The sequence below is a fragment of the Pongo pygmaeus genome, chromosome 5, assembly GCF_028885625.2.
Source record: "Pongo pygmaeus isolate AG05252 chromosome 5, NHGRI_mPonPyg2-v2.0_pri, whole genome shotgun sequence".
Taxonomy (NCBI): domain Eukaryota; kingdom Metazoa; phylum Chordata; class Mammalia; order Primates; family Hominidae; genus Pongo; species Pongo pygmaeus.
Window position 1 is genome coordinate 47880200 of NC_072378.2, and position 25179 is coordinate 47905378.

The window sequence follows — 25179 nt, forward strand, 5'->3', positions numbered from 1 at the left end:
GGATGTTAAGCATCATGTCAGGTGAATCTGCTGATTACCTACTCCGTGTGTATAAATAAAGGGAAAGTTTGGCAGAGAGAGACATTTCTGTATGAGTCTCCAATTTAACATGTTAAACACATTTAGGCATAAAGGCTTAATTTTTAGCTTAAAGAGTTCGTTCAAAATAACTTAATGTTTGAACTGTAAAATTATAAAATCTTTAAGGTAGATGTTGTGAAGCAAGTATACGTATATATTCTTTGAGACATACTGAGTTAAGTTATATATATGTAATTTTAAATTTTCTAGTAGCCACATTTAAAAAGGAACATGTGAAATTAATTTTAATACTATTTTGAATGTATGTTGGGGTAAAGAAAGTACATTATTTCATAATGTATTCAGTATAAAAAGTTATTAATGAGATAGCTTACATTTTTTCTTATATATGAAAGAAATCTTGAAATCTGATGTATATTTTACATTTATATGACATTTCAGTTTGGACTAGCCACATTTCAAGTGCTCAATATTTTTTGATTATAAGAATTTACTGAGGCAGGAGGATTGCTTGAGACCAGGAGTTTGAGACCGGCATGGGCAACAAAGCAAGACTCCATCTCTACCAAAAAAAAAAAAAAAAGAGATAGCCGGGTGTGGTGGCATGCACCTGTAGTCCCAGCTACTTGGGAGGCTGAGGTGAGAGCATTACTTGAGCCTGGAAGGTCAAGGCTACAGTGAGCCATGGTTGTGCCATTGCACTCCAGCCTGTGCAACGAAACTTTGTTTCTTAAAAAAAAAATTAAGAATTTAGGTTTTTGTTTTTTGTATGTGTTTACTTTGGGTGGATGCTTAGAACCATGGAGAAACTCAAATGATTACTTCTGAATTTTTAATGATTCTTACTGCTGTTGTTCTTACAAGTTCTTGTAGTTGTCTATATAACTTAATTGTGTTTTAAAAATCTTTAGTTGGTCCTCAGGTAGTGAGTTATCTCGATTGCTTAGTCAGTTACAGATTGAACTTCTTTTTTCTACTCTTCCCTGCTTTTCATGACTGCACTCAACTAGTTTTTTTTTTTTTTTTTTTTTTTGAGAAGTCTCACTCTTGTCCTCCAGGCTGGAGTGCAGTGGCATGATCTCGGCACACTGCAACCTCCACCTCCTGGGTTCAAGCGATTCTCTTGCCTCAGCCTCCCGAGTAGCTGGGATTACAGGCACCCGCTACCACGCCCGGCTAATTTTTGTATTTTTTTTTTTTTTTTTAGTAGAGATGGGGTTTCATTATGTTGGCCAGGCTGGTTTCGAACTCCTGACCTCAGGTGATCCGCCCGCCTCGGCCTCCCAAAGTGCTGGGATTACAGGCATGAGCCACCGTGCCCGGCTGCACTCGACTAGTTTTTTAAAAAATAAAGTTCTGTTTGGAAACTGAGGGAAGTTCTTACGTGGCAACTTCCCATTTTTTGGTAATTTTAAAATTCATTTTTAGTTGATACTTAGTTACTAGCATTTAGGCAATTCTTACTATGCTAGGCTGAATGTACAGAGCATTCAGTTCCCCACAAGAATATGAGGTAACACATTAGTCTTCCCATTCTTCAGGTTCAGGAAATGAAGTTAGAAGTATTGTTACTTGTCCAAGTCAGAGGTAAGATGTGGAGGAGACAGAATCAATCTTTCATTAGTCTGATTTTAAAGCTCGTCCTCTTAATTATATCTTAAAACATTTTGAGAAGGAAGATTGTTGAGTTAAACAGAGCAAGTAATAAGACCTTCAGACTCTCCTAGTGTGGTTTAAAAAATAAAGAAATTTAAATATTTATCTTCTAAAAACTGTGGATTGGTATTCATTTAACTATTTTCTCTAAAAAGACTTTTTTTTTTTTTTAAGGAACAGGGTCTTGCTCTGTTGCCTAGGCTGGAGTATAGTGGTACTATCATAGTTCACTGCAACCTTGACCTCCTGGGGTCAAGTAATCCTTCCACCTTAGTCTCCTGAGTAGCTGGGACTAAGGCATTTGCCATCATGCCTGGCTAATTTAAAAAAAATAAACAAAAACTGTGGACATAGGGTCTTGCCATATTGCCCAGGCTGGTCTTGAACTCTTGGGCTTCAAGCAGTCCTCTTACCTGGGCCTCTCAAAGTGCTGGGTTTACAGGCATGAGCCACCATGCCTGGCCTCTTAAGAAACTTTTAACAAATTTTAACTGTTACACATTGGTCTTTTACTTACATACCCAAAAGTTTTCCTAGGGTTGTTTTTTGGTGAGTTCTATAAAACTTTATGATGGCTATTCATATGGTATTTTTTTTGATCTGGCTTGAAACATGCTTAAAAATAATTTCTAGTGTTTTCTTGAAGTTAATAGTGGGAATAAAGATGAAGAATGAGAATATTTAATTGAATTTTCCAACTTGTTTGCTCTTTAGATTTTTGTATGTTTTTTGTTTTTAAGATTTATTATTTTAGGACAAGTCATTAATCACATGTACATGGTAATTTCTTTGTTTTTAGAACTGTCTCAGGTAGTCAGTCTTTGAGATAAAAATCTTTTTTGTTTTTTAAACTTTGATTAAAGTTTTTTTTTGTGTGGATATCTGTCACTTATTCTAATTTAGTAACATTAGGAAGACTATAATACTGTGTAAAAATTTCCTTATATCAAATTTCCTTCTCTTTTTCTCTTTGGATATGTGCTAAGAGTGTATTGTACTATGCAAACCTTTGTATGCTATTTGGAGTACAAAGAGGAAGGGTGGGTTTTGCGTGCAATTTGTTCACTGTCTTAAGAATGACTAGATTCACTGAGCAAGGTAATTAACTGCTCTAAGTTTAATCTATAAATGAATAAACCTCTCCTAGAGTTACTGTGAGAACTGAATAAGGTTAACACATGTATTTAATACAATGCTAGATGCACAGTATCAATTAGTGTCAGTCTACTATATCACTACTACAGATGGTGGATTATGACTTTTATCTATATGAAATATCTTTATGTGGTTTAAGAACAACGATGATAAATTATGGGCATTCCGCCAGGCCAATAAATGCACATCCTACATGTTGCTTTAAAAAAAAAAAAAAAAAAAAAAAAAAAAGAATGACTAGATTTACTTATCTCTGTTGAAAAATATGTAAGAAATGCTGCTTATCATTCCATATTTAACAAGCTTGAGAAAATAAATGACGGAATTTCTAATATATAATTAAAAGGACTTTAGGATGATATTGTGCTTTTTATTAGTAGTATTTTGACTAATGGATCTGGTACCTAACTTTAGAGGACTTAAATAATGAAATGTTATTAGTTAATGACATTAAGCAATGCTAATCAGTTTTGCATTTCTCTATTTATGGTAAAGAATGAATATTTCGTTCTGGGAATAATTTATGGTAAAGCCTTTTGGTTTGTGGTCAGAAATACTTAGCCCTGGGAATAAAAAGTAAATACATATATTTCTTTCTTCCTGATATATGTGTGTGTGTGTGTGTGTGTGTGTGTGTGTGTGTGTAATATATATAAAATCAGGAAATAGGTGGAACTATTAAAGTATTTTCATCATATTCCTACTACTTTGAGAGTAAAGCTTGTAATTTTTTATCTTATACTGAAATATATTTTTGTTAATTTTTGTGTAATTTTTAATATTTTGTCATCTGCTATAATAAAGGTTAACAACTCAATAGTATACTGTGATCAGTGGTATAGTATAGAGAAGGTTAATTTGACAGACTCAATTAGATGCCATTGTGATATTTATCTGTATCATGTTGACCAGAATTAAAAGTAAACATTCTGTAGTCAGTGCCCGTACAACTTATGCCTATTTGGAATTTGTGTAAATTGTTTATTTTTTTGAAGTGATTTTTTATTGTCAAAATAATGCATATTTATTAAAGCAGACTAGTAGAAAATCTTTTATAATATTGCCACCAATATTTTTGCATGTAATAATTTAAAAAAATTATGGATTTTAAGATTTTTAAGCTTGATCTTCAGATATCCTTTTTGTTTAAATACTGATTTTTCTTAAAAAAAAGTTATTAGCAACTAGTAAACCCATTAAAAGAATACCTCACCAGCACCCCCAAACAGAACCAAGTTAAGCAAAACTTTTTTCTTTTTAGGTAAGGATTAAGTTCTTAGAGTTTGCTGTACTTCATTTTAAGTAATGTACTTTACTTTCTTTTACCTGTTTTCAGTCGAGATTTCCTTTTTTTGGTTCTTATAAATGCTTTTAATTCATTGTGTTGTTTGTTGCAAGTATTTACTGTCTGTTTCCAGTTTAGTTACTTTGCAACTTTGACCATTTTACTTTAAGTTTAGAAATTTCTCCTCTCTACGCAGTTTTGTTACTAATTTCTATCATAATCCCTTCAAGCTGCTATGACAAAATGCCTTAGACTAGGTAATTTATGAACAACAGAAATTTATTGCTCACAGGCTGGAAAGTCCAGGATCTAGGCACTGGCAAATTTGGTGTCTAGTGAGGAAAGTTCAAAGATGGTGCCTTCTTGGTACATGGAAGGCTGGGCTTGGTGGCTCACACCTGTAATCTTTTTTTTTTTTTTTTGAGATAGGGTCTTGCTCTGTTGCCCAGGCTGGAGTGCAAATGTGTGATTGTAGCTCACTGCAACCTCGAACTCCTGGGTTCAAGTGATCCTCCCTCGTTAGGCTCCCAAGTAGCTAGGACTATAGGTGCTGCCCCACACACCTATTGTTATTTTTTGTAGAGATAGCATCTTGCTATGTTGCCCAGGCTGGCCTTGAACTCCTGGCCTCAGGTTATCCTCCCGCCTGGGATTACAGGTGTGAGCTACTGTGCCTAGCCTCTATGTGTACATTCTTGTTTATGGTTTTTGCTTATTATTGTTTTAATGAATGTAAGATCTGTAGAGATACTTTGTCTTTTATTCCTGATATTAGTAATCTGGGCCTTCTGTTTTTCCCCTTGGTCATTCTTTCTAGAGATTTATTGATTTTATTGATGTTTTCAAATAACAGTTTTTGGTTGCATTATTTTTTTTCCATTTTTCTGTTTTCTCTGAGTGTTTTATATGATTCAATTTTATGTCCTCTTTTAACATTCAATTATACTTAATTTTTATTTGTAGTGCTTGCCCTAGAATTTGCAATATACATTTATAACTAATGTTAAATTCAGCTTCAAATAACACTGCAACACTTCATGTGTTGTGCTGGTACCAGAGTATTCCTTATCCCTCTTGTCCTTAAGACATTCATTAATTTCACCTATTCATATGCTATAATCATGCAATACATTGTTACTGACTTTTAAGCAGTTATCTTTTAGATCAATTAAGAATAAAAAAAGTATTTTGTTTTATCTTCATTTATTCCTTCTATGCTCCTTCTTCATATTGATTTGAGTTTCTGACCTGTATAATTTTCATTTTCTCTGAAGAACTTCCTTTAACATGTCTTTTGTGTTGGGTCTGTTGGCAGTGAATTCTTGTTTTTGTTTGAAAAAGTCTTTATTTCTCTTTCCCTTTGAAGAATAATTTTACTAGATACAGGTTTCTAGGTTGGTGTTTTTTTTTTTTTTCCAATGCTTTAAATATTTTATTCCATCCTTTCTTGCCTTCATGTTTTCTGATGAGAAGCCTGCTGTAATTCTTATCCTTGTTCCTCAATAAGTAGGGTGATATTTTGTGATGGTTTCTTTAAAGGTTTTCTCTGCCTTTGATTTTCTTCCACTGAATGTGATACGTCTAGGTGTATGTAGTTTTTTTTGTTTGTATCCTAATTTTGTTCTCTTAGTTTTCCGGATGTGTGGTTTGGTGTACCTTACTATTTTTGGGAAATTCTCAGCCATTATTATTTCATACATTCTGCTGTGTTTCCTCATCTTCTTCTGGAATTCCAATTATGTGTGTTTATACCTCTTGAAGTTTTTCACAGTTCTTGGATATTCTGTCCTGGGATTTTTTTGTTTTTTATAATTCTTTTTCTCTTTGCATTTCAGTTTGGAAAATTTCTTTTGACCTCTCTTCGAGCTTACTGATTCTTTCTTTGGCTATGTATAGTCTACTGATGAATGCATCAGTGTTGTTGATTATTTGTTACAGTGTTTTTGATTTCCAGCTTTTCCTTCTGTTTCTTTTCTAGAGATTCTATGTCCTTACCATATCCATTTTTTTCTTGCATGTTGTCTGCTTTTTATATTATCACCCTTAGCATATTAATCATAGTTATTTTAAATTTCCTGTCAGATAACTAAAAAAAAAGTGTTGTATCTGAGTCTGGTTCAGATGCTTGCTTTGTCTCTTTAGACTTGCTTTTTCTTGCCTTCTTAGCATGACTTGAAATTTTTTGAAGGCTGGGTATGTCATATTAGGTAATAGGAACTGCAGTAGTTAAATCGTTTGTGTGAGGATTTATATTTATCTGCCTAGGAGTTGGATTGTGTTTAATATTTGCTCTAGCTGTAGGTGTCAGAGGGTTCACATTCGTGTAGTGTCTTTGTTTTTGTCTTCCTTGCTTTCTTTGGGTTTCCCTAAGAACTCTTTCTCAGATAGAATCTGCATCTTGCAGCTTTTTCATCTGTAAATACGGGAGCCTCACTGATGTGGTGGTAGCATGTGGGAGAGGGGAAATATACTATAATCTTAATTATTAAATCTCTGTTTTTTAGTGGATCGATGTCCTGGAGCTGTGGAGTGGACTTAAATCAGGGAAATTCCCATTCCTAAGTGGTATAAAGTCCCTGACAGTCTTTCCCCTGGAGTGTAGGCCTTTGTTACAGAGAATACTCAGGTTGTATTTCGCAGTGGTTACTTTTCTTTTCCTCTTTGCCAGAACTATAAGGGGATCCTTCTTGGCTCTTTACTATGAGAATCTGGCAGTACCATAAAACCCACAAAAGTGTGGGGACTCCCCCATAGGACAGCATTCCCCTAGAAGTTTCCCACTTTCATGCTATTCCACAGTCAGCCTCCAGCAAGTCATCAAAATTACCATGTAAGTGTTTGTACTGGATTGAATTTTTATCCCCAAAAAAGGTATGTCTGAGTCTTAGCCCTTCATATGTGTAAATGTTACATTATTTAGAAATAGTTGGCTGGGCATGGTGGCTCACGCCTGTTGTAATCTCAGTACTTTGGGAGGCCAAATTGGAGGATCACTTGAGCCAAGGAGTTCGAGACAAGTCTGGGCAATATAATGAGACCATGTCTCTACAAAAAAATTTCAAAAAATTAGCCATGCATGGTGGTGCACCCCTATAGTCCCAGCTACTCAGGAGAGTGAGATGGGAGGATCACTTGAACCTGGGAGGTGGAGGTTGCAGTGAGCGGAAATTACTCCACTGCACTCCAGCCTGGGTGACAGAGTAAGACTTTGCGTCAAAAAAAGAGAGAGGGAAATAGTCTTTTCAGATGTGATTAAGGATTTAGAGATGAAGAAATTCTTAATAAATTGAATGATTGGTGTCCTTGGAAAAGAGTAAGGAGAGGGTGAGACTTGAGATGGAGACATAACAGTGGAACAATCATGTCAAGATGGAGGTAGAGGTTGGAGTTATGTAAGCAAAGGAACGCTAAAAATTGCTGGCAGCCACCAGAAGCCAGATAGGAGCATGGAGTGATTCTTCAGAGTCTCCAGAAAGAACTAACCCTGCTGATACCTTGATTTTGCCCTCTCGCCTCCCGAAAGAGGAGAATAAATTTCTCTTCTTTCAAGCTACCCACTTTGTGATGGTTTTTTACAACTGCTGTAGGAGACTAATAGTGTTCCTGCTAATTTATGGTTCCAGCAGCTTCTACTCTAGGTAATAAATAGATCTCGTCCATGACTCTCTGGCTTTACCTGCCTCCTCTCTGTATCTTTAGGTGGTAGTTTGCTCTGTGTCAATTTTCTAATGGATCCAAGGAAATTAATTGATTTTCAGTTGGTTTAGCCTTTTTCTTGTAAGGGTGGGAGTGATGACTTTAAAGCTTTTTACTTGTTGGAGCTGAAACTGCCAGTCAAGTATTTTAAAAATTTGTTTGTTCTTTCTCCCCACAATTTTTGGCGTTTTTATGCTTTTTCTGTTATTTTAGTGATCACTACATGCATTCTCAACTTACAAAAACCTGATGTTAATAACTTTACTCTCTTATACCATACAAGGATCTTGGAACAGTTTTAACTCCCAACTTTGTTACTGGTTCTGTTATTTTAATTTTTCTGTATTTTTAATTTCCTATATGATGTTACTGTTTTTATTCATTCGGTGTTTGTATACCTGTATACTTACCACTTCTTTTGTTTTTCATTTCTTTTCTACATTGCTGATACTTCATATTTAATCTTTTTCCTTTCCTTTGCTCTTCTCAGAGAACATCCATCAGAGTTTTCTTTTTGTGTAGCAAAGTCCCACTTCTGGTTTGTCAGAAGTGTCTTTATTTTTTCTTCTTTTTTTAAGGATATTTTCTCGGGTATGGAGAGTTTAAGATTTGTAGGTATTTTCTTTGCACACATTTAAGATACTAATCTGCTGCCTTCTGGCTTCCATCGTTGTTGCTAAGTCACCCATTAGTCTAAATGTTGCTTCTTTGATAACCTTTGTTTTAAGATTTTCTTTCCTCTTTGTCTTTCACTTTTTGCAGTTTAATATTACAAACTTAATTATGAATAACTTTGAAAGAGCAGGGAATTTAACCCTATTTACCATATGGCATTTTCTCTAAGGGAAATAAAATAGATTTTCTTTGACTTAGTGAACTTCTTAATTATCACACATATATGCAGTTATGTGGTGCTATAAACATTTTTGCTGTAATATTGAACAAACCACTTTAATATTTACTGCTTAAAAGTCTTATCAAAGTAATTCCTGCACGTGATATACAAATATAAAAAATATTAAATGACTTACAAACACTATTTCCTGGCCTCATTGTTCTCTGCTTCTATTCTCATTCTCCATAGGGAAACCACTGTCTAAATCTATGTCTTTTAATGTTTTGGCTTTCATATTTCTAAATAATTAGTTTCTGTTGTTGATTTTGGTTTATTTTTAACTTGAAAATATTTAGCTTGCTTATTTATAATCTCACATTTTCTCTTTATCCGAACATAGTAAGGGTTTATACTTTTATTTCTTTTTCTAGCAACTAATAGTGTATTTGTGGACTTAGCACTTTGTATGATAATGGTATTTGTCCCTTTATTCTTTCCTTTACCAACCTCCCTCTCTCAATTCTTTTTCAGAATTATTATCCTTTATAATATGAAGGCTGTTAACATTTCTCTTTTGTTCTACAACCATAATTTAGTCCTTTTGTTTTGCTGTACAATAATTTGATTGTCAAAGTTAAAATAATTACTTTCACATTATTATGACCATGTAGTGTTTTTTTTTTTTACTGTGAAGCCAAGTAGTACATGTGATTATATTTTTCCTTTCCCCTTTTTGCTTTCCCCATTTTCCTTTCCTTTCCTTTTCCTTCTTTTTTCCTTTCCTTCCCTTCCTTTTTTTCCCCTTTCCTTTCTCTTTTCCTGTTCCCGTTCCCTTTTTTCCTTTTTCCTTTCCTTTCCTTTCCCTTCCCTTCTCTTTCCCTGTCACCTTCCCTTTTTCCTTTCCTTTCTGTCCTTCCTGTCTTGATCTGTTGCCCAGGCTGGAGTGCAGTGGTGCGATCTCTGCTCATTGCAGCCTCCACCTTCTGGACTCAAGCCATTCTCTCACTCAAGCCATCCTCTCACTTCAGCTTCCCCAGTAGCTGGGACTATAGGTGCGTTATCATTACTCCTGACTATATTTTTTTGGTATTTTTTGTAGAGATGGGGTTGCCATGTTGCCCAGGCTGGTCTTGAACTCCTGGGCTCAAGAGATCCACCCACCTCAACCTCCCAAAGTGTTGGGATTACAGGTGTGAGCTGCAACTGCACCCGGACAATTATATTTTCAGCATTGTACAGTTCTTTGCCTTTCCAAAAGTTTCTAATCATCTTTAGTTTTTTGTCCTTAACTGACTTTCTTGTCTCTCTGAGTTCCAGATTTGTAAGGATAGCATACAGTTTCACAGTTAGTACCCCATGCTGCTTTTCTCTCAGATACCGCCTAGAACTTTTTGTCTCCTGTTTAGTATAGACTGTTTGTTCCTTAGATTTGTTGCGTAGCTGCAAATTTAGTACTTATTTTATTCTGAGTTTGGTGCCACTATTTCTTGGATTTCATGTCTTCCTCTGTTTTGGTTTATATTTTAATTTTGCTGGATAACATTATGTAATTTCATATGTGAGAGTTAATTTTCTTTATTGTTGCATGTGTGAAAATGTTATATATCCTATGCTTGCCTGCTGATTTGGCAGAGTATGCAATTAATTTTCCTTCAATACTTCAGTGACTTTTAATTTTTCTTTTTCTAGAATCCAGTATTGCCAATGAGAAGTGTTCCAAGATGATTCTCAATCTTTTGTAGATGAAATTTTTATTTCCTGTCAGAAAGCTTTCTAGGATCGTTTATTGTTATTATGAAATTGCACCGAATATGAATATGTTTTAAAATTTGTTCATTTCATTGGATTCTCGCAGACCTGTTTCCATTTGAAGATTGTTTTAGGATTATTTTCTTGTATTATTTCATGGTTAATTCCCCATTTTTTTCTCCTTGAATTTCTGTTAATTGGGTGTTGGATTGATTGTGCCTTTTCCTTATTTTCATCTTTTTCTTTGTGCCTTTGTTTTACCTGTTTTGGAACATTTTCTTGGATTTATCTCTACCTCTTCAAAAAACAGTAAGATACTTTGGAAGACATAAACTTTAAAAACTTTTTAATTTTCTCACTTCTTATTTTATAGCATTCTGTTCTTTTAGAAACTTTACATCTCTTGAGGATATACATTTGTGTGTGTATTTTAACTTTTTAATTTTGAAACAATCACGAAGTTGTAGAAATGTTAGATGTATAGTACAAATAATTTTTTTCCTAACTGATATCTTTCATCCAAGTATTTTAGTGTGTATTTTTAATAAACCAGGACCATATCACAATACAACCATAACATTTAAGAAATTAACACTGATTTGTAATCTGTATGGACTCATGGCTTATTTTATTCGATGGGGTATATTCTTTTAATTTCATTATTTTGATGCTCAAAATGTCCTGATTTGGCCAGTAAGAACCCTTTTGATATCACTTCTGTGGGTCAGTTTGATACCATTTCCTTTTTTTTTGACAACTTCCTTACTTTCTGGCACAACAAAATGTTCCAGGCTAATCTTATACTTTTCCTGCTTAGCCTTGGAATTGGCCGTTTTCCTAAAGAGTCCTGATTCCTTTTAGTAGTAGGTGGTATTTATGAAGTCGTGGCATTTGGTTTGCTCATTACCATTGGAATGTTGCTGGTTTCAGGTCCATTAGTTGGACAGAGCTGGGGGGGGGGGGGGGTGTGTGTGTGTGTGTGTGTGTTGAATATATGTGTATCTGTATATACATACATGTATACATATATTTATATCTGTTTATTTCTCCATGTTACGTATTGAAAACTGTTAAGTTCGTGCTGATACTGCTTATTACAAATCAGTATCACAGGATTGAAAGTAGCTTTTTTCATATATGCTTGTAACTCCTTTCTCTGACATGGAGAAACTTGGCTTCCATTATCCTTCAAATATTTACAATTTGATTAGTCTCCCTGCATGTAACCATTCTCCCATCTCTGTTGTTACTCCACACCCTTGCTTACCCTTTCTCCCAGTAGTTTTTCAGTTTATGATGGGTCTTTCATGATCAACTATTGTCTGTGCATTTTAAGAGTAAATAATACTGGGAACTCTTTATGTGGGTAGGAGTTCAGAGTTTTTTGTTGTTGTTGTTGTTGTTGTTTTTGAGACAGAGTCTTGCTCTGTTGCAGTGGCGCGACCTCGGCTCACTGCAACTTCCACCTCCCGGGTTCAAGCCATTCTTCTGCCTCAGCCTCCTGAGTAGCTGGGACTACAGGCATGTGCCACCACTCCCGGCTAATTTTTTTGTTTTTAGTAGAGACTGGGTTTCACCATATTGGCCAGGCTGGTCTTGAACTCCTGACCTCAGGTGATCCACGCACCTCAGCCTCCCAAAGTGCTGGGATTACAGGCATGAGCCACTGCCCCTGCAGGAGTTAAGAATTTTATTTTGGAATTAGCAAGTCAGGAACTGCCCATTGCTTTGGGGACCTCTGCATTTCTCAGTATTCATTGCTCTGAGAAACCAGCATTCATCCATAATAGCTGTACTAGTTTCCCTAAGCTATTTTTTATTTTTTTTTTAGATTAACCCTTCAGTTTTTTGCCTCAGAAGGAAAGTGCCATACTATTTAGCATTTTATCTCATTGAATTATTGTGGTTGATATAGAGATTGAGTAATTTCTCTATTTTAGCCCTGCATGCCTTTCATGTGAGCCTACGTTTTCTGAATTTCTGGTCTTTTTGAGGTCTACAGAGCAGTTTGGTATTTCATTTATAGCTCCCTTAAGTTCTCTAGGCTTCCTCTTCTTGGCTTTATTAGCTGTGCATCCCCTTTCAGACATTTGTTAAAATTTCTTGCCGGGTCCCTTATCATGTTGGGATGTTTTCAGCTGTAAATAGAAATCCTGTCTAAAATTTACTTAAAAGTTAAGAAACTACTTCATTTAACGAATCTGAAGGTATTATAGTTAAAGGTGGTTAATCTAGCACTTTGATGAATCCAGCAAAGATCCAGGTTATTTTCATCTTTTTTCTCCTCCATGTTAATTAAGTATCCGCTGTTTTTCTGGTCTCAAGTGGTTATAGCAATTGTGGGTATCAAATTCTCATTAAAGAACATCCAGAGTCTGCAGGAGGCCATTCCTTCCTTGGTTTTTTTTTTTTTTTTGAGATGGAGTCTTGCCCTGTTGCCCAGGCTGGTGTGCAGTGGCACAATCTCGGCTCACGGTAACCTCCGCCTCCCGGATTCACGCCATTTCTCCTGCCTCAGCCTCCTGAGTAGGTGGGACTACAGGCGCCTGCCACCACGCCTGGCTAATTTTTTATATTTTTAGTAGAGATGGGGTTTCACCATGTTAGCCAGGATGGTCTTGATCTCCTGACCTTGTGATCTGCCCGCCTCGGCCTCCCAAAGTGCTGGGATTACGGGCGTGAGCCGCCGAGCCTGGCCTGTGTTTTGTTTTTAAAGTCAAATAAAACCTTCCCAGAAGAAAGTTAGAATTCATTCATCTCAGCTGGGCATGGTGGCTCATGCCTGTAATCCTAGCACTTTGGGAGGGTGAGGTGGGAGGATTGCTTGAGCCCAGGAGCTTGAGAGCAGGCTGAGTAATATAGCCAGCCCCATCTCTATTAAAAAAATAAAAATAAAAAGAATTCCTTCATCTCATGCTTATTTGAAAACCATTCACTGTGTATGTTTAATTGTGTATATTTATTAACCTTAACTGTGATTAAGGTTGCTATACATAGACTATCTCTAGACCTTTGCCTCTTTGGCAGTTAGATATCCTGGCACCTACTCAACTGTAGTTGGCATTTAAACAAGGTTTTTCAGCTGACCTGATTGTACTTAGTGTCTGAGAAGTACATATCTAGACTAGTAAATATGTAGCTCCCTGGGGCTGAGAGAATCTTCGCTTGTAAACTACAGGGTCTCAAAATACTGAACAGAATTAAGGTTCTATGAGAAAGGAAGGAGGGGAATGGGCAATGTGGGAATGGCACTTGGTTTAACAAACAACAGTGTCTGGCCATACTCACTTTCCTTTTTTTTTTTTTTGGTGGTGGTGGTTGTGATTGTTGTTGTGGTTGTTGGTGTGTGTGTGTGTATTTTCTTTTTAATCAGTCTTGTAGGAGGAAGAAAAGATGAATGGGGATATGGCTAGTCTGCTATCTTGAGCAGGAAGGCTGTTATTGCTTTTTAAAAATTGAACCTTATAAAATATTAAAAATATGCTTATGTGATCCTGTAATCTAAAATCCTGTTATTAAAAGAGGTAAAATAAATACATATTAATCTTCATTTTAGAGTTTGTTTTCTGTTTTTACATACAATAGTAACACAAACTTAGTAGTTTAGAACCATATATATTTATTAGCTAATAGTTTCTGTGGTTTAAGAGTCTGGGCATGGCCAGCTGGATCCTCTTCAAGGTTGCACTGAAGATGTTGGCCAGGGTTGGGTTCACATTTGGGGCTCTACTGGGGAAGGGTCTGCTTCCAAGCTCATGTGTTTGTTTGTATCATTCATTTACTTTTGGGTTATTGAAGTAAGGGCCTCAGTTTCCTGATGTCAGTCAGAGACCTCCTTAAGTTGCTTGCTTGTGGCCCTCTCTATAGGTTAGCTTACAGCATAGCGGCTTGTGTCTTCAAAGCCAGCAAGGGAAAAAGTCCCCTATTAAGATGGGCATTACAGCCTTAAGTAATTACATACAATTCATTGTCTTTGTCATTATCTTTTTTTTTTTATTTGAGTCTGTTGCATAGGCTAGGCTCACTGATGCCTTGACTTCCTGGGTCAAGCAATGCTCCCAAGTAGTTGGGACTACAGGTGCACACTACCGTGTCTGGCTGGTTTTTGCGTTTTTGTAGAGACGAGGTTTTGTTGTGTTGCCCTGGCTGATCTCGAACTCCTGAGCTTTTTTTTTTTTTTTTTGAGACGGAGTCTCACTCTGTTGCCAGCCTGGAGTGCAGTGGCGCGTTCTTGGCTCACTGCAACCTCTGCCCTCCTGGGTTCAAGCGATTCTCCTACCTCAGCCTCCCAAGTAGCTGGGATTACAGGCGCCCACCACCACGCCCGGCTAATTTTTGTATTTTTAGTAGACAGGGGGTTTCACCAAGTTGGCCAGGGTGGTCTCCATCTCTTGACTTCGTGATCTGCCTGCCTCGGCCTCGCAAAGTGCTGAGATTAGAGGTGTGAGCCATTGCACCTGGCCTGAACTCCTGAGTTTAAGCGATCTGTCTGCCTCGGCCTCCCAAAGTGCTGGGATTATAGGAGTGAGACATTATGCCCTGCCATCATATTCTGTTGGTTAGAAGTCAATCACAGATCACATTGGCAGTCAAAGAGAGAATTACATAAGGACATGAATACGAGGAAGTGGGGATCATGGAGACCACCTCAGAGTCTATCTGCTACAAAGGATATGCATGTGATTGTAAGAGTGTCTGATGGCATGAATTATGCATTATTTTTCTTTTGAAGCTCCCACTTAATAGGTGTATTGTACTCTATATTAAGGTATTCAAGAAATTTGCTGATGTAGCCAAATATTTAAAGTAATTGAAATAAGTCTTGCTGATGTCTTTGTGGTATTAAATATTGTTGCTAAACAGATTCCTTAGTTTTAAGTTTATTAATATAATTTATAGTATTTTGTGAATTAGATTTTAGACATTTCGTTTTTTCCCCCTTTTTTAGTTGACTATATTGTGGAGTATGACTATGATGCTGTACATGATGATGAATTAACTATTCGAGTTGGAGAAATCATCAGGAATGTGAAAAAGCTACAGGAGGAAGGATGGCTAGAAGGAGAACTAAATGGGAGAAGAGGAATGTTCCCTGACAATTTTGTTAAGGTAAGTATTTTCAGTTAAATTTCTAGCTGTTGCTTCATAGGATTTAATCTTTAAATGTTAAGAAATAGATATACTTTTAAAATTAAAATGTTTTAGATAAATGTTTTCTTTGTAACATTTAAGAAAATAGAGTCCAAGTACCTCTATAATGGATATCATTGTTGCTCTGTGTCCTGCTGGATAGTAATCCTCTATGTATGTGTTTGTGTATATATGCTTGCATATGGTTGTGTGTATCTACCTGATTACTGATTGTTTTAAAATAAATAATAGTTTTCATTTGGGTGGCACTTAGTAATTTATAAAGCAGGCTTGCTGTATATATTCTCATTTGAGCCTACAGTATTCTTGTGAAATAGTTATGACAGATAGTAGCCCCATTTTAAATATCTTGATATTTAGATTGAGAGGTTAAGTGATTTTGTCCACTGTTGGTTAGCTAAGACAACAGACTTTGAACTGAAGTCTGGGACAGTTGCCTTGCTGGTCTTCTCATTGTATTTTGTTGCTTTTCCAACAACAAAATGCATTTGGTCATACTTTCTGTGTTTCAGCATTATAGCAGTTATCTGCCAAACTGTCTTCTTCAACTACTACCAAACATTCCTTTTTTAGTAAGTATGCTGGTTGCTCCTGCCAGAAAACAATCTTTAGGGCTCTTATCAATTACAAACTTATAAAATTCTCAGTAGTTTAGACAAGAAAAAAAAAGTAAAGCATATCTGTGTATTTACACATCAGTTATAATTGTCTTGTTTCTATGTATTAGTTTTCTTATATCCAGCTTCATTCCCTGGCCTTGTTAGATTATGAGCTCTTCTAGGAAGGTTAGAGTATGTATCTCATTTGCTTGTCCAGCTTGGACAGTAGTTGTTAGCAGAATACCTGCACAGAATGGATACATAGTTAATATTTATTTCTTGAATAAACTTGTGTTTATTTTAGTTGTGGTTTCACCTCCAAGTATGAAAACATACAGCTGTCTCAGTGTCCAGGAACCGCCATGGATACCAAAATATGCAGATGCTCAGATCTGTTATATAAAATGGCATGGTATTTGCATATAACCTATGCACATTCTCCCATATACTTTGAATAGTCTCTAGGTTAACTTATAATACCTAATACAGTGTAAAAGTTATGTAAATAATTGTTATGCAGTATCACAATTGGTGAGTCCGCAGTTGTGGAGCCTGTGGATATGGAGGGCTGACTGTGTTTTATTCTGCTACAGGGGTACCTTGGAGATACTTGCAGGTTCAGTTCCAGACCACCACAATAGAGCAAATGTCATAGTAGAGCAGATATCTCAATAAAGTGAGTCACATGAATGTTTTGATTTCTCAGTGATGTAAAAGTTATGTTTACATTATACTGTATTAAGAGTGCAATAGCATTATATTAAAAAAAGCAATGTGGATACATTAATTTTAAAATATTGCTAAAAATTGCTAACGATCATCTGAGCCTTCAGTGAGTCACCATCTTTTTGCTGGTGGAGGATTTTGCCTTGATGTTGATGACTGCTGACTTAATGGTTGCTGAAGGCTGGGGTGGCTGTGGCAGTTTCTTAAGATGAGACAACAATGAAGTTTGCTGCATCAATTTGCTCATTTAGTGAAAGATTTCCCTGTAGCATGTGACGCTGTTTGATAGCATTTTACTCACAGTAGATCTTTCAAAATTGTAGTCAGTCCTTTCAAACCCTCCTTCTGCTTTGGCAACTAAGTTTATGTAATATTTTGAATCCTTCATTGTCATTTCAACAATACTCACCGTGTCTTCACCAGGAGTAGATTCCAGCTCAAGAAGCCACTTTCTTTGCTTATCCATAGGAAGCAGCTCCTCATCTGTTCATGTTTTAGCACAAGGTTGCAGTAATTCAGTCACATCTTTATGCTTCACTTCTAATTCTAGTTCTCTATTTTCACCACATCTACTGTTAACTTCCCCCACTTAGTCTTGAACCCTTCAAAGTCATCCTTTAGGGTTGTGATCTGTTTCTTCCAGACTACCATTAATGTTGATATTTTTACCTCCTCTCATGAATCACAGATGTTATTAATGGCGTCTAGAATGGTGACTCTAGAAACCTTTCCAGAAGGTTTTCAATTTACTTTGCCCAGATTGAGCGGAAGAATCACTATCTATGGCAGCGATAGCCTTACGAAATGTGGGCTGGAGTTTAGTGGGGCGATCTTGGCTCACTGCAACCTCTGCCTCCCAGGCTTAAGCGATTCTCCTCGCCTCCCAGTTCAAGCGATTCTCCTTGCCTCCCCTCGGATTACAGGCTCCCACCACCATGCCCAGCTAATCGTTTTTATTTTCAGTAGAGATGAGCTTTCACTATGTTGGCCAGACTGGTCTCAAACTCCTGACCTCGTGATCTGCCCGCTTCGGCCTCAGAAAGTGCAGGGATTACAGGTGTGAGCCACCGCGCCTGGCCAAAATGTATTTCTTAAATAAGAATACTTGAAAGTTGAAATACTCCTTGATCAATGGGCTGCAAAATGGATATTATGTTAGCAGGCATGAAAACAACGTTTATCTTCTTGTGCATTTCCAACAGAGCTCTTGGGTGGTCAGATGCATCATCAATATGCATTAGTATTTTCAAAAGAATCTTTCTGCAGTAGGTCTCAACAGTGGGCTTAAATTACTCAATAAACCATGCTGTAAATAGATGTGCTGTCGTCTAGGCTTTGGTTTTCCATTTATAGAGCATAGGCAGAATAGATGTAGCATAATTCTTAAGGACCCTAGGATTCTCAGAATGGTGAATATGCAATGACTTCCACTTAAATTACCAGCTGCATTAGCCCCTAGCAAGAGAGTGAGCCTGTCCTTTGAAGCCTTGAAGCTAGGCTTTGATTTCTTTCTACTCATGTTAAGTCCTAGGTGGTACCTTTTTCCAATAGAAGGTTTCATCTCCATTGAAAATCTGTTTAGCATAGCCGTCTTCATCACTGATCTTAGCTAGATCTTCTGGTTAACTTGTTGCAGCTTCTCTGTCAGCACTAGCTGCTTCATCTTGCACTATTATGTTATAGAAATGGCTTCTTTCCTTGAATCTCATGAGCCAACCTCTGCTAGCTTCAAACTTTTCTTCTGCAACTTCCTGACCTCTCTGTATTCAGTGAGTTGAAGAGAATTAGGGGCTTGCTCTAGATTAGGCTTTAGCTTAAGGAAAAGTTGTGGCTGGTTTGATCTTCTATCTAATGACTCAAACTTTCTTTCTTTCTTTTTTTTTCGGGACGGAGTCTCGCTCTGTTGCCCAGGGTGGAGTGCAATGGCACGATTTTGACTCACTGCAACCTCTGCCTCCCAGGTTCAAGTGATTCTCCTGCGCAGTCTCCTGAGTAGCTGGGATTACAGGGGCCTGCCACCACGCCCAGCTAATTTTTGTATTTGTAGTAGAGATGGGGTTTCACCATGTTGACCAAGCTGGCCTTGAACTCCTGACCTCAGGTGATCCTCTTGCCTCAGCCTCCCAAAGTGCTGGGATTACAGGTGTGAGCCTGGCCTCAAACTTTCTTCATATCAGCAATAAGACTGTTTTACTTTCTTATCATTCGTGTGTTCACTGGAGTAGCACTTTTAATTTCCTTCAAGAACTTTGTCTTTGTATTTGCAACTTGGCTGTTTGGTGCAAGGGCCTAGCTTTTGGCCTATCTCAACTATCAACATTACTTCCTCACTAAACTTAGTCATTTCTAGCTTTTGATTTAAGTCAGAGATGTGTGATTCTTCCTTTCACTTGAATACTAGAGGCTGTTGTAGGGTTATTAATTAGTCTGATTTCAATATCATTGTGTCTCAGGGAATAGGGAGCCCTGAGGAGCGGGAAAGGGTAGGAAATGACCAGTTGGTGGAACAGTTAGAAGACACACAATATTTATTAAATTTGCTGTCTGACAAGGGAACAGTTTGAGATACCTCAAAACAATTAAAATGGTAACATTAAAGATCACTAATCACAGATCACCATAACAGATATAATGAGGAAGTTTGAAATATTGCAAGAATGACAAAAATGTAATATAGAGACACAAAGGGAACACATGCTGTTGGAAAAATGGCATTGATGGGCTTGCTTGACACAGTGTTGCACAGACCTTCAATTTGTAAAAAAAAAAAAAAAAAAAAAAAAAAAAATTCAATTATCTGTGATGTGCAGTGAAGCTAAGTGCAGTAAAACGAGGTATGCCTGTAACTGTTTTCAGAGGTGGAGTAACTACACTTTATATTTTGTCTCTTGAAACAACAGAGAGAGGCTATAGTAGGGAATTGAATATTTAGAGCAAGGTCACTTTATTTTTTGTTTTATGAATTTACTTCTTTTTTTGATCTATAATAGATTGTCATGTGGATACCATGGAAACTGAAGTCAGAATAACTGGATTTAAATGCAGTCAAGTTCCAGCTTTGCCCTTTGCTGGCAGTGTGGTATTAGACAAATCACATAATTTCCTTGTTTTCTCCACTTTAAAGTGGTATTTTGACGGACTACAGTAAGATGGGCTCTAATACATTTTTTTTTTTGTGAAGAAAAATGCGTTTTTAGAGAAAATTTATTGCAGTTATAGAACACCAATTTCAAAAATAAGTTAAAAGTTAAATACAAAGCATTTATATAGTTCTCTTGAGTGTATGCTAATGTATATTTGTACTGTTAGGAATGATTTATCATGGAACTCCATTTTGAAATACATTTTTCTTTCCTGTTTCAGTATAACTAATACTAGAAATTAAATTTAATGAAATGCCTGCTAGCAGAGTATAACTAATACTAGAAGTTAAATTTAATGAAATGCTTGTTAGCAGAGTATATAGTTTATGAGTATGGTAATAGAGAAAAGTTTAATCTGGGATTAAAAATTAACCACAGGTTACTAGATTATAGTCAGAGACAGCAGTATGAATTTATGTTTAGTTAAAACTTGTACAGGTAGATACAGGAATGGTTTTGTATATATATGTGTGTGTGTTTATATATGTGGGTTAGTGTGCATACACAAATATATGTATTCGTCAGCTCCTATTGCTGAGAGGGCCTAGAAGCAGTGATACCTCAGTAGCCATGAGTACATCCAGTGCCCAGATCTTGATTTCCAAATACCATTCTCTAATAAAAGGAAGGGCTCCTTGGAGAAATGACTGATTCTAGTGTTTGGGGTAATGAAGATACAAGATAAGCCTGGCGCGTGTTGTGGTGGCAGAAAATTAAGTGGTTAAAAAAACAAAAGGTGGGCCTGTGTCAAAGGGACTTAGAACCCAACCTGAAGGAGCTCCCAATATCTAGAGCTGGAACATTTTGAGCAGCACAATAATCTAGTATTTGATTTTTATGTAAAATACAGCATAAGTATACATAAGTCCATACTGATATGAATAAATGGTTGAATAAATAAACGGGAGAAAGGATAAATTGAAACAAAAATTCCAAGTGATAATTCTAAATACTTATTTCCTTTTCCGCACACCCCCCTCTCTCCCTTCCAAAAGCTTTCCTCAGGTGTGGAATAGACTAAAGGATAGATGGGGCCGGGCACGGTGGCTCATGCCTGTAATCCCAGCACTTTGGGAGGCCGAGGTGGGCAGATTACGAGGTCAAGAGATTGAGACCATCCTGGCCAACATGGTGAAACCCCGTCTCTACTAAAAATACAAAAATTAGCTGGGCATGGTGGTGTGCACCTGTAGTCCCAGCTACTCAGGAGGCTGAGGCAGGAGAATTGCTTGAACCCGGGAGGTGGAGGTTGCAATGAGCTGAGATCGCGCCACTGCACCCCAGCCTTGTGACAGAGTGAGACTCTGTGTCTCAAAAGAAAAAAAAAAAAAAAAAAAAGGAATAGATGGACAGGGAAAAATAGTAGCTTAGTAGCTTTTAATGGAGAAACTTTGCAAATACTGCCTTTACCAAGTGATCCAGGTTAATGTCACCAGTGATAGGTTATGTTGATACCATGTATTCCCTTCACCTCTGTGGTATTCTTCCCCAAAGTCCATGATCCTGGCTGGGGAAAACCTCAGACAAACTAAATTGAGAGACATTCTACAAAATACCTGACCAGTATTCTTCAAAAATGTCAAGGTCATGAAAAACAAGGAAAGACAGAGAAACTGACATTGACCAGAAGAGGCAAAGGAGACATAATAACCAAATACATTTTGGTTTCCTGGATTGGATTCTGGAACAGAAAAAGGACATTAGTGGAAAAATTGATTAAATCCATATACAGTTAGTAGTTTAATAATAATGTACCAGTGTTAATTTCTCAGTTTTGAAGTGGAATGTGATTAGACATGCTATTAACATTAGGCAAAACTGAATTAAGAGTGTGGGAACTTTCTACTACCTTTGTAACTCTTCTGTAAATCTTTTTATTCCAAAGCAAAACTTTTATTAAAAAAAAAAATTACCCATAGGTAATCAACAGCAATGGATAATACACAAATTAATAAGGTAGTTGGCTTTATCGCTTCAGATGTGTATGTTAAAATTCAGGGGAAAGCTGTAATTTAAAATTCACTGTCCATTTGAAAATAACCTTCCTATTGGGACATTAAGGTGCATGTTCATCCTGGCTAACACAGTGAAACCTCGTCTCTACTAAAATACAAAAAATCGGCTGGGGGCGGTGGCTCACACTTGTAATCCCAGCACTTTGGGAGGCTGAGGTGGGTGGATCATGAGGTCAGGAGATCGAGACCATCCTGGCTAACACGGAGAAACCCCATCTCTACTGAAAATACAAAAAATTAGCTGGGCATAGTGGTGGGTGCCTGTAGTCCCAGCTACTCAGGAGGCTGAGGCAGGAGAATGGTGTGAACCCGGGAGGTGGAGCTTGCCGTGAGCCGAGATCGTGCCACTGCACTCCAGCCTGGGCAACAGAGCGAGACTCCATCTGAAAAAAATATATATAAAATAAAATACAAAAAATTAGTCAGGAGTGGTGACATGCGCCTGTAGTCCCAGCCACCCGGGAGGCTGAGGCAGGAGAATCGCTTGAACATGGGAGGCGGAGGTTGCAGTGAGCCGAGATCGCACCACTGCACTCCAGCCTGGGTTGCAGAATGAGACTCCATCTCAAAAAAAAAAAAACAAACATAAAAAGGTGCATGTTATTTTGTAAATCTGTGAATATGGAGTGTGGATGGTGGAACTAGGCTTCTTGTAAAAAACTCATGTCCCTGTTACTAATTCAGATAGCTATACTGAAGAACAATGATAGTCAAATTGGGCTGGAAGATGAATGGAAATGCCAAATCGTTTTTGTGGCTTATTGTGAAAAACTTTAGACACCATAAGTTTGTTTTGTGACAAACTTATGCCCATTTCATTGTCCCTTTGCAGTGTGTTTGTCTTCCAGTTTTAAAAGTATTTTACAAAGGATATTGAACACAAGGATCTATGAACTTAATGTACAGAATATTATCATTTTGCCATCTTGCTTCAGTGTTACTTTTTAATAAAGACAACATTACAGATGAAGTTGAGTTCTCATCACCTCTTTCTTATTTCTCTTCCTTTGCAGGACCACCTGTGTTCTTAAGTTGTATGTATCTTTTAGTCCATAGTTTTACACCTGTTTGCCTGTGCATAAACAAATAGTATTTTGTGTGATTTAGACACTTACATAATTGTTTCACATTGCACCTTTTCTTTATATTTAATGTGAGATTTCAACATGGATACATAATGTAGTTGCATCTGTTACAAATGGGTTTTATAACACTAGTTAGCTTATAGGTAATTAGTAGAGGGAAATGATGTCAGGACAATGAGAAAGTGTATTAGTTTATTTTCTAGGTAAGAAGAGCGGTAATAAAGATTGTAGGATTATGATTTCAGCAAGAAAAGGGAAGCAGCTTGGAGTTTTTTTGAATCTGAATACTTTTTTTTTTTTAAAAGTAACCATCTGTATCTCTAAGGGTATCTTCCTCAAAGTTTACAGTTCTGGCATTGAGGGCTCTTAAATCCTGGTGCTCACCTTCACTGTCTCAGCATCCATAAGCCAACCAACATTCCCACTTAATTGTTTTTTGTTTTACATTTTTAATAGCTACTGAAGAATTCCTCAGTCATGACTGCTTGGGCAGTCTAAGTTATTGCCTATCTATGTAGGTTCTAGTTATCATTTGTTTTCGTTTATAGTGTTGAGGTCCCAAACTGCATAGGTTTTTGCATAAGTTTAGAGTGGTCTGCAAACTCTATTTTTTATATAGTCACTGGTATTTTTAGTGTTTGATTTTGAAGTTTTCACATAATAAGTGGTATTTCAGTGTTTTTTTTCCTCCCAGAATGTAAAGTGTTTAAGACTGCACATACAGTATTATAGGAGAGACACCTTTACTACTAGTTACTTTCTAATCTCTGCATAGTATTCCATTGTCTGGCTAAGTCTTACATATGTTTTGGATATTTAGGACTGTTTTTCAATTTTTAGCTAATAAGGAATTTTTAGGTATTAGAACTTCAGTAAACATCTTTTTTGGGGTATGTGTACAGCTGAAGATTTGCTGACTCCTAGGGTGTGCACATGTTCAACTATACTAGATGTTGTCTGATTTCTTTCTCAAGTAATTATACCAATTTAAAAACGTCTGATACCATCAGACTTTAAAAAAAATTTTTTTTTGGGGGGCTAACCTTACAGATGTACGGTAGTATCCACCATGTTGTGGTGTTTCATTTTCATGATTACTAGTGAAGCTAGGCATCTTTTCACATTTCAGTTCCTTGTGTACAGCTTGTTCAGGATATTTCTTCTATTTTCCCTTTGAGTTCTTGTTCATATTCTAGTTAATTTCTAGTAGTTCTTAATGTATTTTAACCACTAGACTTTTGTCTTCCTTCTGCTTATGTGTCTTTTATTCCTCGTAAATGCTTTTTTGACTTGTCTAAGTATAAACAACTTTACCATTAGTTGTAAAATTTTCATTTTTAGTATGTCATTAATCTTTTTTTGTGTTTAGTATGATTAAATGTTTTTCACTTGGAAAGATACGAATAGTCTACTTCATTGATTTTTTTTGAGTCATTTCATTTTTATTTTGTAGCTACAAATCATAAACTATACCTCATTAATTTGTTATGTTTAAGAAGTAAGCTAAAACTGAGGAGAAACCAGGCTAACTTAGCAGATATTACTACATTCTTAACTTCAATGTTTTAGACTAAAGTAGAGAATAAAGATTTATTTGTGAGTGTAACTTTGATTCAGTATCAATGCCTTGGCTAGTTCATATTTGGCACTTGGTCGTTGGAGTTGCTACTTTGTAATTGAGATAAAACAAAATAAACACATTCCAGTAAACAAATGCTTAGTTGACTATGACATATTTTGGGGTGCGGTGAGAAGAATCTTTCCCGCAATTTGTTTTATTGGGGGAAATTACAGTGTAAAACAGGATAAATTGTAATGCCTTACATGACTGAATGGCAGACGTGATAAGATGATAGGTGCTACAGGATCTTTGAAAAAATATCTTTCAGAAAGGGGATTAAAAGTAAAACTAGGCTGGGTGCAGTGGCTCACACCTGTAATCCCAGCCTTTTGGGAGGCCAAGGCAGGTGGATCACCTGAGGTCAGGAATTGGTGACCAGCCTGGCCAACATGGTGAAACCCAGTCTCTACTAAAAATACAA

General features: G+C 36.7%; 1 protein-coding gene across 3 annotated transcripts in view; it reads left to right on the forward strand.

The window, feature by feature from the left end:
* CD2AP (CD2 associated protein) overlaps positions 1-25179 on the forward strand; it is a 150921-nt gene that overhangs the window by 10860 nt on the left and 114882 nt on the right. For all 3 annotated transcript variants that reach the window (XM_054491073.2, XM_054491075.2, XM_054491074.2), the window contains exon 2: positions 15367-15527. In XM_054491073.2, the coding sequence (XP_054347048.1) occupies positions 15367-15527 (161 nt within the window). The remainder of the gene's footprint in view (positions 1-15366; positions 15528-25179) is intronic.